The sequence below is a fragment of the Erythrolamprus reginae genome, chromosome 1 (genome assembly GCF_031021105.1).
Source record: "Erythrolamprus reginae isolate rEryReg1 chromosome 1, rEryReg1.hap1, whole genome shotgun sequence".
In the NCBI taxonomy this organism is placed as follows: domain Eukaryota; kingdom Metazoa; phylum Chordata; class Lepidosauria; order Squamata; family Dipsadidae; genus Erythrolamprus; species Erythrolamprus reginae.
The window spans coordinates 388000624-388017741 of NC_091950.1; the positions used below are offsets into that span (position 1 = coordinate 388000624).

General features: G+C 38.1%; 1 protein-coding gene across 3 annotated transcripts in view; it reads right to left on the reverse strand.

The window, feature by feature from the left end:
- Positions 1–2544: 2544 nt before the first annotated feature.
- The window catches only part of C1H8orf74 (chromosome 1 C8orf74 homolog), a 61345-nt gene continuing 46771 nt past the window's right edge, over positions 2545–17118 (reverse strand). For all 3 annotated transcript variants that reach the window (XM_070734845.1, XM_070734847.1, XM_070734846.1), the window contains 2 exons: positions 10206–10606; positions 2545–4928 (listed from right to left, as the gene is read on the reverse strand). In XM_070734845.1, the coding sequence (XP_070590946.1) occupies positions 4659–4928; positions 10206–10606 (671 nt within the window). In that variant the 3' untranslated portion in view covers positions 2545–4658. The remainder of the gene's footprint in view (positions 4929–10205; positions 10607–17118) is intronic.

The window sequence follows — 17118 nt, forward strand, 5'->3', positions numbered from 1 at the left end:
GTTTCTTTTTAACTTGATATTGCTGCTTATGGTGAAAGGAGGTCTCTGTGTTGCATGTATGCACCTTTCATATTTGCAATCAGAAAAGAAAAGGAAAAGTTCTTTGGCACATTTTATAAATAAGACTTTAGCAGCCAAGTAATTAATGCACGGAACTCACTACCTGACTCTGTAGTATCATCACCTAACCCCCAAAACTTTACCCTTAGACTATCCACTGTTGACCTTACCTGATTCCTAAGAGGTCAGGAAGGGGCATGCATAAGTGCACCAGAGTGCCTTCCGTCCCCTGTCCTAATGTTTCTCTATTATTAGTACCAATGTGATGTATATAAACATTGTTACGGCTTTGTATATTACCAATACGTACTTGACAAAGTAAATAAATAAGCAGGACAGCATGGTGACAAATACTATTTCAGTAAACGCCTGAAAATAACTTTTTTTCATATAAGCAAACATACATACATCAGGCATAGCATACATCATCCCCTCACCCTTTCTTAATAGCCATTGGAATCATGCCAATGTGTGCTGTGTTTGTGACCCATGACAATTTTCCATGAACCTGAAGAAACAGGAGCTGCATGTTTCTCCCACTCCTTGATCACCAACTTCAAGATTTAAAGAGTTAGAAATTTGTCAACAGAGAAGTAAAACACAGTGGATATTCTTTTATATTTCTACAGCGTTGAATGAATTGACAAAAAGTTTGTTCACACGAAGACTTAAGACTTTATTTTCAAATAAGCTAAATTCCTGCAAAGTTTGTTTAAGGAGTTTTACTGTCTTGAAAAATTCTTCCTTAATTGATAGGAATATCTTTGCATTGTTTACCCCAATCTGCCTTTGGAGGGAGAGAGGGAGGGGGAAGTGGGAGAGAGAGATAGAGACACAGAGAGAGAGAGAGAGATGGTCTTTGCATCAGAGAGAAAGAAACTATCATCCTTTTCCTGCCATCACAGCATAGAAATGGGTAACCCCATGCAGAGAGATCTCTTGGTCTATTGAGATTTGCACTCATATTCCTTCATACGTAATTAGTTGAGAAATACATACTAGCCCCGGGGTCTCCAACCTTGGCAACTTTAAGACTTGTGGACTTCAATTCCCAAAATTCCACAGCTAGGAAATTTTGGGAATTGAAGTTCACAAATCTTAAAGTTGCCAAGATTGGAGACCCTGTACTAGTGCCCCATTCTCACACTTTCTCTGTCACACCAATGTTTCTCCCAAGGTTTTCCCTTTCTACCTTTGCTCCCAAAATTCAAAGCAGGGATCAAGAAATACTTTAGGACTGGGATCATAATGTTGGTCTAAGATAAAACCTCCTTTTTCCGAAGCAACATTTCATTTGTCCCTTTCTTCAGAGAAAGGGAAAACATTATTTTGACTTGGAAAATGATACTAGGAAAAAAGTGTCACATATAACACACTCCACAACACATTTCACTGCTTTTAAAATCTATTAAACTCTAGGGAATTCTAAACTTTCATTTACTCTGACCCTTGCCACTCAATTTAACTTTGGCTGTTGCTAAAACAAAAAATAGACACTGCCTTCAATACGCTTGGTAAATGTTTGGAAATCCTGAGTGGAGATTGATGAGAATGAGGAAGAGGAGGAGGAAGGTAGGCCTTGTACTATGCCATTCGGAGACTTTTCCCCTTCTTAGTACCCAGCGGTGGAGGGCTGTCCTGTATCACCTCACATTCCAACATTACGAATTATGCTGCTTTCTCAGGCAGAAAAAAATGTTCTCCCACTCTGATCTGTTAGAGGAGGAAAAAGATTCATTTTCCCAGAGCTGTAGAGGGAGGTTCCTGCTGTGTGCAAAGGAGAAGGAGTAAGACACGCAACTTTGTCTTTTCCTGCCAAATCATGCCACTGGAGGTGGCTTTAGGCTGCTGAGACGGAGGAGAGGATGTGTCCAGCTCTGTTTCCTGACTGATAACAGTAGCCGGCCCCTCCAACCGGATGTTATGCGTCCTGGGGCTACCTTTATATTTAAGCAAAGGGATAGGGAAAAATCACGACTTGTTTATACTTGAAGAAAAATAATGTCGCTTTCTTGCTCTCTGTGAACACATATAGATGGCTCCCTGAAAGAATAACATGACGAAAATACAATGTCCCCACAGCAGACCTCGTATTTGATTGGAGGGGGTCTAGAGTACCCAATATAGATTGCAGACTTTAAAAAAATATCAGACACCCATGCCTCATTTCCTTTTGCTTGCTTCTTCACTTTGATGGAAGGGTATCTAAGACAAAAGCCATCCCTGAAATAACTTTCTATGAAATCCAACTTTATCTGTACAGACAACATCTTACTGCATAAAACTGACTTTTAATAGAAAAGAAGCCAAGGGGGATGACACTATATACAAAGCAAGATTATAAAAATCAGCTTTTAAGACACACATCATTATTACCACCACTAGAATAAAAAGGAAACCTTCAGGATCCTTAAAAGTAATTTACTGACCCTGAAAATAGTTTTCAAACATGGCAAAAGGCATTTTTGCTGCTTGAGACAGACAAAAATTCAGTTCTCTTTATTTCACAAACACAAGGCAATTGAATAGTTTTGGCAGCAGGACAGTACTCTTCACTATACTATATTAAATGTATTTTTATTTCAAAGTTATATGCAAATAACAATATTCATACATCTATTAAGTAATAAAATATAATTAGATAAAATCTATTTTAATTTAAATCCAATTAAAGTATGCCAATTATATTAATTAAACTGAATGAATAAGATTGTTCTTCATGGGCTGAATAACTTCGATTACATTGAGGATTAGTTTGTTGACAAGATTTAGAACATTCTGGGGGCCAATACATGCCACCTATGGTGGCATTATAACCTTCCACTTTTGAAAGACTATGTTAGGTGCTGTCTTAAGGATTTCCTTACAGAAGGCGCTAAGAGATTCAGGTCTGCAGTCTCATTTTGTATATTGAGAATACAGGGTTTGAATAGAAATAAGCTAGGGAAGACTGGCATGAAGCATGCCATTGTAAAGCTCTTGTAGAATAAGCGGTTAATTTCCTAGAGGAAAATGCTTCCTTCTGAATATGTCTCATGTCTATGACAATGCTCTCTAAATCACAGAGAGTAATAATAATTGGCAGCAACAAGCATAGAGTAATTTTCATGAAGCCATTTGGTTTTCATGTGGTCTCATAAGACTAGGATGTCTTTCATCTCAGATATCTTCACATTTTGTCCTCTTCCCACCCATGCCCTTTCCTTTAATTTGCAGAAATTTTCCAGAGGCTTATCAACAAACTTTGGAGAACACTGAAGCAATGAGGACATTAGTCCTGTTATTATAGTCTCTTTCAGGAAGGAAATTCCATTATCTGCTTAGATGATGGGTATAGCCCCCAAATAATACGTGATCTTCCCTTAAGGTCCTAGAGTGTCGGAGTATTAGTCTAAATTGAGAAACCTAAAAGCTATTGGAGGGTGGAACCCTGAAACTGAACTGCATTCCTGTTTAATTTGTTGATGAAAGATCAAAACCAAGAGATCCCCAAAGAGGAAGTGTCTGGCAGGAGAATGGGGGCAAATGGCATTTTGACAGCCATTGCTTTGATTTAGAATATTCAAACTTAAAAGTAAATACAAATTATCCCATTCCCACCAATTGCATATTTATCTGAATTGTAGGATTACAGTGCATGTGAACCATTAACCTAATGCAGGCAATAAACATGCACATACTACTGGCTATAAGAATGTGGCTATACAAATTCTGGCATGTGGTATAACTTCAATAAATTTCCCCAGCCAACATGTGGCACGATTCATACATAACCTGCAAGAAAAAGTTCAGAAGCACGGAACAGGTCATTGGATTGCAGTGCTAAGTAACGCTTGCTGATTCTCAGATTCAAACACGAATGCTAGTTTGAATTTATTTGCCTATTTCTATCCTCCTTAGGTAAAAATATTCAAATTTTATTCTCCTGAAATGGTAATTTATCTTAAAATTTTAAGTTATTTAAATTAAGGGGAGTAGAAGCTTTGCATAATGAGTGTATGATATGTCTCAATCTATTCTATCTAATCTATTATACCATACGGGGGAAACTTTATAGATGGATTGAAAAGAAAAAGGAATTAAATTAACTTTAAAGAAAGAGGGGAAATTGTAGAAACAGCAATGTAAACGTGAATTTATATTAAGCTTGTTGACTTTGTTGTTTTTATGGTGTGTATTTTGTTTGTGTTTTCAATAAAAAATTGTAAAAAATAATTAAAAAACTATTCACAATACCTTCTATGGCAAATTGAATATGTCAGTGCAAGGCTATGAAAGAATCCTTTCTTTTAAAACACAGGCATCTGAACCCTACCTCCAGTATAAAGCAGTGGCACTCTGGAGCAGGAGTCTCCAACCTTGGCAACCTTAAGAATTCTGGACTTCAATCCCCAAGGTTCCTCAGCACTGGCTTAGGAACTCTGGAAGTTGAAGTCCATAAGTCTTAAAATTGCCAAGGTTGGAGATCCCTGCTCTGGAGAATCAGTTTGAAATGCAAAATACTTAGAATGCCTTGGGTAAAAAAGTACACTTATAAGGAGATGCATGGATTGCTTCCTCCCTGAAGAATGCACAGTAAGACAACCCCGAAGCTATCTTCATTTCTTTTTCTTCTTTTGGTCCTTCTCCATTTTGTCTTCAGTTTCTGAAGAGTTTTCCTGTGTCTTCCTTGGAGGTTTGCTTGGTTTTTTCCCTCGCAAGTCAGGACAGAACGGAGGTGGATTTGGAGCAGGCGCATTTAACATCAAAGCTCTTTTCTGAAGCTTCAGTTCCAAAATGTCATAGGTAGCCTGGATCTCATGTTGAATAATACGATGCAGGTTCTGGATCTGTGTTTTAATTACTTCGTTGACTAAAGATGTGAGTGTCTGGAAGACAAGATGAATATATCTGAGGTTTCTGATATATTAAACAATTAATATGGTTGGCAATTGATTGATTGATTAGTTTAACAAGATTATAATTTGCTTTAATCCAAATAGGTGTTAATCAGAGGTGGGTTCCTCCAGGTTCAGACCTGTTTGCCTGAACTGGTAGCGACCTGCTGGTGATGTCACAATGATGTCACAGAACCAGTTCAGTCAGTGACGGTCCATGGATGATGCAATCCTTTTTTTAAAAAAAAATGAAATTGAATTTTTTATTTTATTTTTTCTTCTGAGCATGTGCAGAAGCCAAATTTTGACACTGTGCATGTGGTTGCCATCTTGTTTTTTGGCTTTAAAAAACGTATTATTATTATTATTATTATTATTATTATTATTATTATTATTATTATTTCTGATTTCTTTGGTACTGCACATGCATGTGCGTGCAATGTGCACACAATGTGCACACACCCATGTGGCGCGCCCACGCAGCATGGGAGGAAGTGAGGTAAGTTAGAACCCACCGCTAATGTGAATGTGTTGAATTTACATGGTGATCATCTAAAGTAGTGGTTCTCAAACTTGGCAACTTTAAGACTTGTGGACTTCAACTCCCAGAATTCTCCAGCCAGCACAGCACGGCACGGCATGGCACAGCACAGCACAGCTGGCTGGAGAATTCTGGGAGTTGAAGTCCACAAGTCCTAAAGTTGTCAAGTTTGGGAACCACTGGTCTAAATAATCACTTGAGGGTCTCCACTGAATGGTGAATAACACAGAAAAATACAGTGCAAGAATAGTTTACAAATAATGTGAAAATAGAAATCGCTACTACAATTAGTATTACCTCTGAGGAGATGTATAGTTATTTGGGACACACTGGAATGTTGTTTTTAACCATTTAATCATATCCAATCCTTGGTGAATTTGCTCTCCAGGCTACCATGTCAAGCACTGGGGAAAATGCTCTCCATGCTACCACGTCAAGCACAGCTTCTTTCAATTGTATTAATTTGATTTAATTGCAGAAAGCAAGGACACTTAAACCAATATTGACCTCTGTGAAAGTGGTCCAGATTAGATAGATAGATAGATAGATAGATAGATGGATGGATGGATGGATGGATGGATGGATGGATGGATTTATTTGTTTGTTTGTTTGTTTGTTTATTTGGTTGATTGATTGATTGATTGATTCATTCATTCATTCATTCATTTATATGCCACCCCTCTCTGAGGACTCAGATTACCACACAATGCCTAACATGTGTAGTGACTATTATGAGGAATGGGTCTCTCAACAGATTCTCTTTAGATCAGGGGTGTCAAACTTACATCTCATGCCATTGCCACATGATGTATTACAATTTTTGTTCTCTTCATGAGACGTGATGTGGCCAGTGTATGACGCATCTGGCCCATGGGCCATGAGTTTGACAGTTAGATTGGTTATATTGGTCAAGCAAAACCAATTCTGGCAAAATATTGCCGAATATACCCTGGTGCTGTACCCTACAAGACATTTTGTGGGAGACTTGAAGATGAAAACATTTGGGAACGCTTACAATTTATAATGTCTTGCTAAATCATTAGAATCATATTGGTTCTTTGATTAGATAAACAATATCTCCTCATTGCTTACAACATTACTTGCATACCCTCATAATTCAGCAACTGGTAAGTACATGATTCTTTGTAGGCCCTATGTAAGGATAACAAAAATATGGGCAAGAAAGCAATCAAACGTCTGTATATCAACTCCATTTGCTGGACTTTACCTACCTTCTTAAATCTATTTGCTTATAACCTTTCAGTGAGGTGAAAGTAAAAATGATTAAGGCCATTTCCTCATTAGTGTAATATTTTTATAGCATTGCTAAATTATTGTTGAGGTTTACACAGCATATGATTCCTTTCATATACTGGCACACTAATGATTGAAGAATACTGTAACTTATTAGTGAAAAAGTACGGAAAAGCTTCCTGTCTACCTAACTTTATTTTATTTGTCTATTAACTTTCTTAATACTTTCTTAATGCCATCTGAAAACCAAATGACCAACTTCCCATGTCATCTTTATTTGCAAGAATGCTTCTGGGCCCCACTTAATCCTTCCATAATTAGACAATAAGAATAATAGGAAGCTGTGAAATTTCTTTTAAAATGTATGCCTCTCCCTGGGGAAAATATTAAAGTATGCTAAAGCAACAGGAACAGTAATTTGGATGGGTAAACAGAGAGGCGATAAATGCATGTTTTACAATGGAACATACACAAACATGACAGCCAAAGACATTGGTCTCCAAGGAGGACTGGGAGATAGATTTCTCGGGTTCTACACGGCAGAGTAGCAGGAGAGGTATTCAAAAACAGCAGGGTGCTATAATCATGATATACATAGCAATGGAATGAGAAGAGGTCCATATGCCAGCTGAGATTTATCAAGCCAACACATCCTCACTGACTAAGTAGGTGCACACCTGCTGAAGGGTGGGGCTTGGGAACATAAATTTAATCTGACTATAAAGCTGGAAAGGAGCCAACAAAACAGCGTGGGGACCCAGGATATCATTTAGGTCAAGGTGGCAGCTGGCAATATGCATGAATGATACTGGTGAAAAGAAGCCAGCAGGCAGCTGAGGTAACATTCTTTTAACAAATTTCCCCAAAGCTGTTAAGTTTGGAGGAGATCAGTGGGACTTTAAAGGTCTCAGTGATGATAGGCTGACTTTAAGATTGACAAAGAATTGGGAATAGCAAAGTTTGGATTCTGTCCCTTCCCCCCAATACATACAGAATGGTACTAAATCAAAAAAAAAAAGATTAGGGAATTATATCCCAGCAATCATTGCTTAAGTTCAAAAGGTGATATTCTCTTCCTTCATTTGAATGTACTTGCCTTTGCTGGCAGCCCAATGAAACACAAATGCATAAGCCATTCATTTCACTCTACAGGTGGGCTGACAAGTGAAAAAACTGCCTCTCACTTCCCTAAACGATATCCTACAGAAGAACCAGAAAAGCAAGCCCAGGCAGGTAGGAATTTTCAATCTGGAACGTGATAAACTCGTCAGGGGTTGATTATGCAAATCAAAGATAGAGAAGAAACAGAATGTTTTGGAGGAGTCAACCAAAGTGTTGTCAATTGACAGTGTGAACGGCACATTCTGAAATCTTCAGGACAAAATAAACAATACAAACTGTAATCAAGAAGCAAACAGCAAGCTTAGGAGCCACACAGAAATAACAATACTGTTCTCCCAGTGATGGGTTTTAAATGCCATCACTACTGGTTCATGCGCACTCTCGTGCACATGCATGACCCTTCTGTGCATGCACAGAAACTTCTGCACTTGTGCAGAAGCGTCTGTGATGGGTGGATGGACCATCCCACCACTGTTGCTATCAGTTCATGGAACTGGACCGGACCAGAAGCAACCCACGGCTGTGCTCTCCTTCAAAACATACGGGTGTGTTGGATTTCAACTTGTATTATTTCCTTCAACCTCTTCAGCACTTTCTAGATCATAGGGATGATATGATGCCCTCCTATGAGTACCTAATCAGTTCTTCTTGGCCTGAGAAGTGATCTTGTGGATCAGTTGGTTGCTCAGATGAATAAAATAATTGGATTCACATATCATGTGCTTTATCTGGTGGGTTGCTTAATATTCTGTCTTTGCACAATATATTGAAGCATTAGCGAACTAAACAAACTGGGTTTGCACAACATGCTAAGCCAATAAATGCAACATCAATGATCCTGATGTTGCAGGATGATTGCCAATGTATGATTAGCAGAGTAGCAAATGACAAAACAGAGAATGAAGGAGTGACATGGCTTTTGAAAACATTTTGAGGGTAAGAATAAGAATTTGGAAATGGGACTCAGACCTAAAGCTTCCGTTTACTAAATTTTGTGTACTTAAGAACAGAAGAGCCTCCACTAAATCCACTGTCCTAGGAGTCAGACAGACTCCTTAAAGACCACAAGCAAAACAAGAAAATAAGTGGGGGAGTGAAAAGATACAATTTAACAAGGGACCTTGGAGGTTTTCTAGTCCAACCCCCTGGTTAGGCAAGAAATCCTACACTACTTCAGACAAATGGTTATCTAAACTCTTCTTAAAAACTTCCAGTGTTTAAGCATTTACAACTTTTGGAAGGAAGTTGATTACACTGATTACTGTATTTTTTGGAGTATAAGATGCAAAAATGGGCCCATTTTTTGCAAAATGTGATGGGCAGAGTTTTGAGAGGCGTGCTCCTGGGGGCTGGGGGAAGGCAAAAATACTCCCTTTTTGTGAAAAAAATGGGCAAAAATGGGGTGTTTTTGCCTTCTCCCATTGAGTTAGCCATGCCCACCTTGGCCACACCCACCTCAGACCCCTGAGGTCAAATATAGCTCTGATACGGCCCTCAATGAAATCAAATTTGACACCCCTGATCTAAGATAAAGAATTTTCAGCTATGATACCCTCTAAGAACATCCTTTCTATTTTGAGAATCTATAGTCTCAAAGCCAGAGTTCCATTTGTGAATGGGCAATTCCTGACCCCCATTCCATGGCAGCCCAAGTGCCCATAGCATGCTTTCCACATTTCAAATGTGCTTGCTTGGGTTTTTAAAAATATTTTTATTGATTTTATAATATAGAACATACACGCAGCATATAACAATGTGATTAGTGCCCGCCACCAGACAACGTTCACACCCCTCCACCAAAATGGGGGCGTATTTTATATATACCATTTTAACTCAAAAGCAATGTATCTATTTACATATTATAAAGTGATTCCAATTTATTCCTTATAGCTTGGTCTCAAATTCTACTGTCCATATATCCTCTTACCTTGTCCTATCGTCCCATCAGTTCCCACAGATCAATATCATTGGCCGAATTCATCCTCTTATCCATAATCTCAAATCGAATATGATCCACCATATACCGATACCAGTTTTATATTGTCCATTTTGTCACATCCAAATGTGCCTGCTTGTTAAAATTTGAGAAACCTAATGGCTAGGCCCTTGCCTAACTAAAGTTCCTTAGAAGAGATTAAATTAAATCCAGTGGTGGTCAATTACCTATTATTTATGTACAACAATAATAACTTAACTATACACAGTGTTACATTAACAATATCACAATGCAGGGATGGGCAATGATGGTCCTTTTATGACTTCTTAATGTCAACTCTGGGAGTTGAAATCCACATGTCATAAAAAGGCCACCGTTCTCCACTTCTGTAGAGGATGTTACATTCTTCACTTACCTCTGTGTTAAGGGTCTGCGTTTGTCTTCTGACCCTTTGGTACACTTCCCTGAGCAGATTTTCCTGCTCTGTAAGCAAAGTTTCTCGGATTTGCAATATACTGGCCTGTTTTTCTTCTTCAGCTGCACAGAGGACAGCTAATTGTTGCTGGTAGTTCCACATTTCAACATCTATGCCTTCACTCAATGAAGGGGGACTTGGGGGAGCACAGATCTCAAGAATGGCAAATGTCTGATTGCGGTCTCTCTCCCGAGTCATCACAAACTGGTACAGCCAATAATGCTTGAGAAATGTGTTTGAAAAGTAATCATACACGGCAGACTGGTGAAAAGAGGAGAGTTGAACTGGAAAGGCAGCCAGTTTCTCATGAAGGATTCTGATGGTTTGCAACAGGGATAAACCTGAAAAGGAAGAAAAGAAAAGAGCAATGATACATATACATTTGACAAATACAAATTAAAAAATAAACATACAGATTTTGTTTTTGTTTTTGTTTTTTTAAATTAATTTTTTATTTATATATATATATATAAATTTTACAACAACACGAAGCTTGGAACTTCAGCCTGATGATGGTGAATGTGATTTCACCGAAACGTCGCATAGACATGCAAAATATTACACAGGGCAAAACCCGAACTCAGAACAATCTACGTATATATATATATATATATATATATATATATATATATATATATATATGATACATAAATCAATATCGCTACATTTAAAACAAAAACAAAAACAAAAGAAACATAGAACAAAGAAAATCAAACAGTATTTGGATGGATTTGCAGATATCCTATAGAAAAAACAGTTCCAACTATGGTAACATTCTATTGTAGCTCTATTAAATTATTTGCATACGCCAGTTTTGGAAAAGAATATACATCTTAAATTATACAAAACATTGTATATCTTAATATTAATAGATTCTAATACCAGGCAATAGCTTTGTCAGATAAATGTTTTTCTGATCTTATTTTAACCACGTTTTTTTTCCCTTTTTTCTCTAACCACCAATAGAACCTCTCCCAACACTTATAAAAATCCGATTCTTCCTTATTTTTGATTTCTAACGTTAACTTATCCATTTCTGTGCAGAGTATGACTTTTTCTATGATCTCTTCCTTTTGGGGAATTGCTTCATTCTTCCAATATTGGGCATAAATTAACCTGGCTGCTGTAGTTATATGGATAATCAAATATATTTGGTGTTTTTCTAATTTTTGCTGGAATATTCCTAGCACAAAGCTTTCTGGATTTTTTTTTCTGTTTTATTGCCTAAAAATTTGGAGTTTCTTTCTGCTCTTTGCTCAACATACAAAGGAAGAGAGAAGCATTTCCAAATGCTGAAAAGACAGTCCAGATGAATGGCTACCGTTAACTCAATCTTATTCATTTGTTTTCCACAGAAATGGTTCCAAGTAAAATACCCGGGTTTGCTAAAAGTATTATTGGGGACATAGTTTCTGACAATTGTATCCACTGTTCAGGCCCAATCTTTCTTTGCCTACACTCTGAAAATTTTGTCCCATTTCCTATTCACTATAGGGAAAGATATTTGACTATCCAATGAATCCTGAGCTCTTTAAAATAATACAAAGTAATGATGAAGTTTAGACAAAAATGGATTTAAATGTATATACTTTGTACGAGGATCGCCCAGAAAGTAATGCACCAAATTTTTTCTTCAACAATTATTTATTGAACACAATGAAACTTACACACAAGAAATAATGATGTTTCTTCTACACTCTCTATTTTTCCACGTATTCTCCATCCCATTCTATGGCCTTCCTCCAGCAAGACACAAGGGCGTGTATACCCTGTTGGTACCATTCCTTGTCCCAAATGCTGCAAATTTGGAGCTCTGCCGAACCATCTTCTAATGGCCTCACCCTCTGTGCCCAGCGACTAACCATACTTCTATTGACTGCAGATTCTCTATAAACTGTACACAAATGTTTGTGAATGTTCCCAACAGTTTCTTTCTCCACAGTGAGAAATTCAATACCGACACACTGCTTGTAACGTACATTACTTACAGACACCATTTCGGAACACTGCTGCAGCTACGCTATCTGTCTGAAGAAATGCAAAATTTACACACGCACTCCTGACAATTCAAATAATGTATATCTAAAGTTTTGCATTCATACCATTACTGTAGGCTGAGAAAAAAAAAGTGGTGCATTACTTTCTGGGCGACACTCGTATATTTGAATAACCCAATTATTTACCAAATTATATCACTACATCCAAAAATAGAACACTGACCTTTATCAATATAACATAAAGTATTACAACAAGCATATAATAAGAAATTGTGTTCCATTTCAGCCACCTTAACACCTAAAGCAATCTTCCAAAATGTAAGAAAATGGATAGAGGTTTCAAAATAAATTGAATTCGATTTGAGAAGAGATAATAGACATCCTTGACTGATGGATTAGAAAACCAGAATTTAATCCAAAACAAGTTAGAAACCTTGCTTTATGAGAAAAAGATTTTGGTTAAACTGAGAGAAGTATCTTGTGATATTTGTAAGATAATTTTGCTGATGGACTCAATTTATTGGAAAAAAGGAATACATTTTTCCTTGCAGCAGGTTTTACAAAATAATAGAGTTGGAAGGGATCTTGCAAGTCTTCTAGTCCAAACCCCTGTTCAAGCAGGAGACTCATTCCAGACAAGATAGGTACCAGGGAAATATTCTAACTGTAGGAAGTATTTGTTGTTTGGATTTGACAGAGGAGTGGATCAGAATTTTGAACTGATTACTTCTAGTATCTAAGTGGATAGGTTTGACTGATTTGTATTTGTCTGTTTATGAGCAATCTATATGGCTTCCCATCAGTTGTGGTTAGCTCTGGCCCAGCTCCTGCCCCAAGGACTGTGGATGTGGGGGAGACATCCACATGCTGCAGGCCTGTTTTGCCCCGGTGGAATCTGCTGATGAAGGCTCCTCTGACCAAGAAGACATGAGTGACAGGGAGGAGGAGAGTGTGGCAGACAGCTCAGAAGGAGATCAATTATCTAGCTCCTCCTTGGATTCAGAACAAGAGTTAATGATACAGCCACGCATGCGGAGAGCGATGCATAGGCAACAACAACTGAGAGATTATTATCAAAGAAAATGAGGCCACCTGTGGTTGGGTGGGGCTGTGGTAATTAGTGAGGCTGCTATAAATAGCAGCCTGTGGGTTTGGCCATTGTGGAGGATTATCTGATCGTTGTGTTTCGTGCCTGCCTTGCTGACTTCGACCTTGGTGTGTTGATTTCCCCCCGCTTTGAAACTAAAGCAGAACAAAGGGTGTTTCACTTTGTGAAAGAAGAAGGACTGTGAATTGCCTCACAGCTACAAGCTAAGTATCACAGAACTGATAAGGGACTTGTACAAATTACCAGTTTGTTTGGAGACGAGTGCTCTTTGCTATACCAAAAGAGGGCTTGGTTTAAGTGAATTTTCATTATAAAGAACATTGTTTTGAATTTTCAAACGTGTGTGTGTGTCTGAAATTTGTACCTGTGAATTTTTGGGAGGAGTCTACCAGAGACCCTGACAGAACACCATCTTGAAAAAAACAACTGGGCAATTGGGGAAAAAATACTAGATATAAGACATGTTCAAAAAAAAAAAAATTAAACAGTGCAAAATACAACTAAGAATAATCATCAGACTAAAACTCCAAGGTTCCTCAAAGCAATTTAGATATTAACAGGCAAATCAGACTCCACAAATTTCCAGGCCCTAACACTTGAGAAAGGAGCCATATTTTCATCACCTTCTAGAAGGTTAATAGGGCAAATCAGAGGTCAAGGCAGTCCCAAAGGGTGGAGTTTACAATAGAAAATATATAGTACATCACCTAGGTCCTGCATAATGTCATTGTTCCAGAGAGTTAGGTACCTGGAGGATTCCCATCCTGCTGGATTTAGTAGAATGCATTGAAAACATTGAATATCCCCGCCTTCCCTTTACTCCCTCACTCTGGATCCATCCCTTCCTTTTCCCAGTCAAAGAGCCCCGTCCCAACTGCACTAATAGAACCCATTAACAGGTGAGAAACAGCTGGTGCACACATAAATAACCAAGGAGCTTTTTCATAGCATTCTGTATCCATAAGCTTGGGATACCTGCCAACTTCTTACTCCACACTAAAACATCCTCCCCCATACACACCATACCCAGGTGCTGAATGCTATGCTTAAAAATTAAGTAAAGGCCACAGATTAACCACTCCTATATTAGACAAAGATTTTTTTTCCCTCTTTCATATATCCTGAAACAATTTTGAGCTGCAGGTGTTCCTGATTGAACCTTGTGCATGTAAAGTTATGGACACAACCTTTCTACCCAATGCATTATGGTATCCTGAGAGGCACTTCAGCATTGCTTGTGACACGAAATGTAGACCGAGCCTGGAAAGGAGCCCCTGAGACAGATCTTATCAGATTAGTGTACAGAGAAAAAGTTAAGCTTCCATTAGGTACTTTGGAGAATTTTACTTACTTACTTACTTACTTACTTACTTACTTACTTACTTACTTACTTACTTATTTGATTTTTTTTAATGCCACCCTTCTCCTTAGACTAAGAGCAGCTTACAACATGTTAGCAACAGCACTTTTTAACAGAGCCAACACTTTGCCCCCACAATCCAGATCCTCATTTTACCCACTGCAGAAGGATGGACGGTTGAGTCAACCTTGAGCTGGTGATGAGATTTGAACCACTGACCTGTAGATCTACAGTCACCTTTAGTGGCCTGCAGTACTGCACTCTACCTGCTGCGCCACCTCGGCTCATGAATAGCTTGACTCCCTTTTCTTTGTGGCAGCCCTGAGATATTGGAACACTGCTCTCATGTCACCCTTAGTCCTTCTTTTCATCAAACTAGACCAGATTTTAAGATTGGAAAAGGGGGACACCATTGAGTGGAGGGGGTGGGGGGGCCTAAAAAAAATAGCCAAAAAAAATAACCAAAAAAATTTCTCTCTCTTGCTTTCTCTCTCTCTTTCTCTCTCCCTCTCTCTTGCTCTCTCACTTGCTCTCTCTCTTCCTATCTCTCTCTCACTCTCTCACTTTCTCTTTTTCTCACTCTTTCTCTCTTTCTCTCTCTCTCTGTCTCTTGCTCTCTCTCTCTCTCTCTTTATCTGTCACTTGCTCTCTCTTGGTTTCTTTTTCTCTCTCTCTCTCTTTCTCACTCTCTTTCTCTCTCTCTTTTTCTCCCTCTCTCTCTTGCTATCTCTCTCTTTCTCTCCCTCTCTCTTTCTCTCTCTGCCTCTCTCTTTATCAATCTTGTTACAGTGAGGTCTGGCACTTAAGATTTAAGATTTATTAGATTTGTATGCTGCCCCTCTTTTACCATATCATTCTTGTGGTCATTGATCCTAGGTTTCTTTCCTTGCCAGATAAAATTTGACATGCCACAGAGAGGGGCGGCATACAAATCCAATAAATAAAATCAATTTATTTGAATTTTGAAAGAATGACTACATTTTGTTTAAAGCCCAAGTAAGAATTAAGGCAATATATTTTTTCTATTATTCTTATACTGTCCAGTGGTTGCTTCAAAAAGTGTGGAAAATCTGTTATGCTTTGTTACCTATTAGTATTTTTTTGAGTATAAGATGCACTGGAGTATAAGACGCACCTTAGTTTTGGGGGAGGAAAATGGGGGGGGGGGGGTCTACCTACCAGGTATTCATCTGGCTAGCATCTTTAGTCTGTTCAGCTTCACCACATTATTTTATTCCCTGCTTAGGGCTGAAAAAGCCTTTTTCATAGGGAGTAGGAATGAAAGCAAATCTGCAAAGACTTAGGGCAGGAAAAACTGCTTCGGAAGGAGTAGGAATTTTAAAAAATGCAGCAAGCCAGAAAGATAATTAGGAATGCCTTAGGACCGAAAAGCACCACTTTTCAGAGAGAGTAGGAATGAAAACAAGGCTGCAAAGACTTAGGGCTGGAAAAAACCTTCTTTGGAGAGAATAGGAAGCCTGGAAGAAAAGCTTAGAAAAAGCTACATTCAAAGTATAAGATGCAACCAAATTTTCAGCCTCTTTTAGGGAGGAAAAAGGTGTGTGTTATACTTTGATAAATACGGTACTTTGGATGAAATCAGATGACTAGAGTGACCTGAAGCAGATAATGGATGTAGGACAGAGGATTGGAAAAGAAACAGCAAATTTCACAAAGGCAGTTTTCTCCTCAACTCAACTTCAACTCAGCACTGGGGAAAGATCTTCTGCCAAAATCACACAAAAAATTACTTTCTCATTGTCTAATTTTGTTACTTGAGATCTTCAAGACACCCGTCTTCCTGCTTTTCTTGGCTTCAATAGAACAAGGCTTTTTTAGGTAAGCTACTGTATGAGGAATTCTCTTACAGGAACAAAAGGATTGACTGACAGAATTGCCTCCTATATGCTGGGCTACTATTTTACATATAATTTTCCTTTCTGATCCACTTTCCTCAAACTAATAATTTCCAGATTGGGCTGTTGGGAGTCCAAATCATCCAGAAGACCAATGTAAAAGGGAAAAATATTTTAACCTACACTGTTCTCTGCTCATCTTTCAGTTTGTAGATAAGTTTTCAGTCAAACAAAAAAGGATGGCATTATTGTAACTCAAAATGTACATATTAAAAACAAAATAATGGAATTGGCAGAAATGAATGGATTAACTATGAGTATAAAAGAGAAAGAAGACTCAGTCTTCACAAATTTTTGGATAAATAGTACAATTGGTTGCAAAAAAGAAAAAAGAAAGGAAAAAATAGCTTAAATATATCACATTGAGGAGATCTTATGAGAACGAAGTGGATAAGCTTTTTCAGATATAGCAGAATGTAGATAGGCAAGGATTCGTTAAATGTTAGACATTCCGTGACTAGATAAGATACAC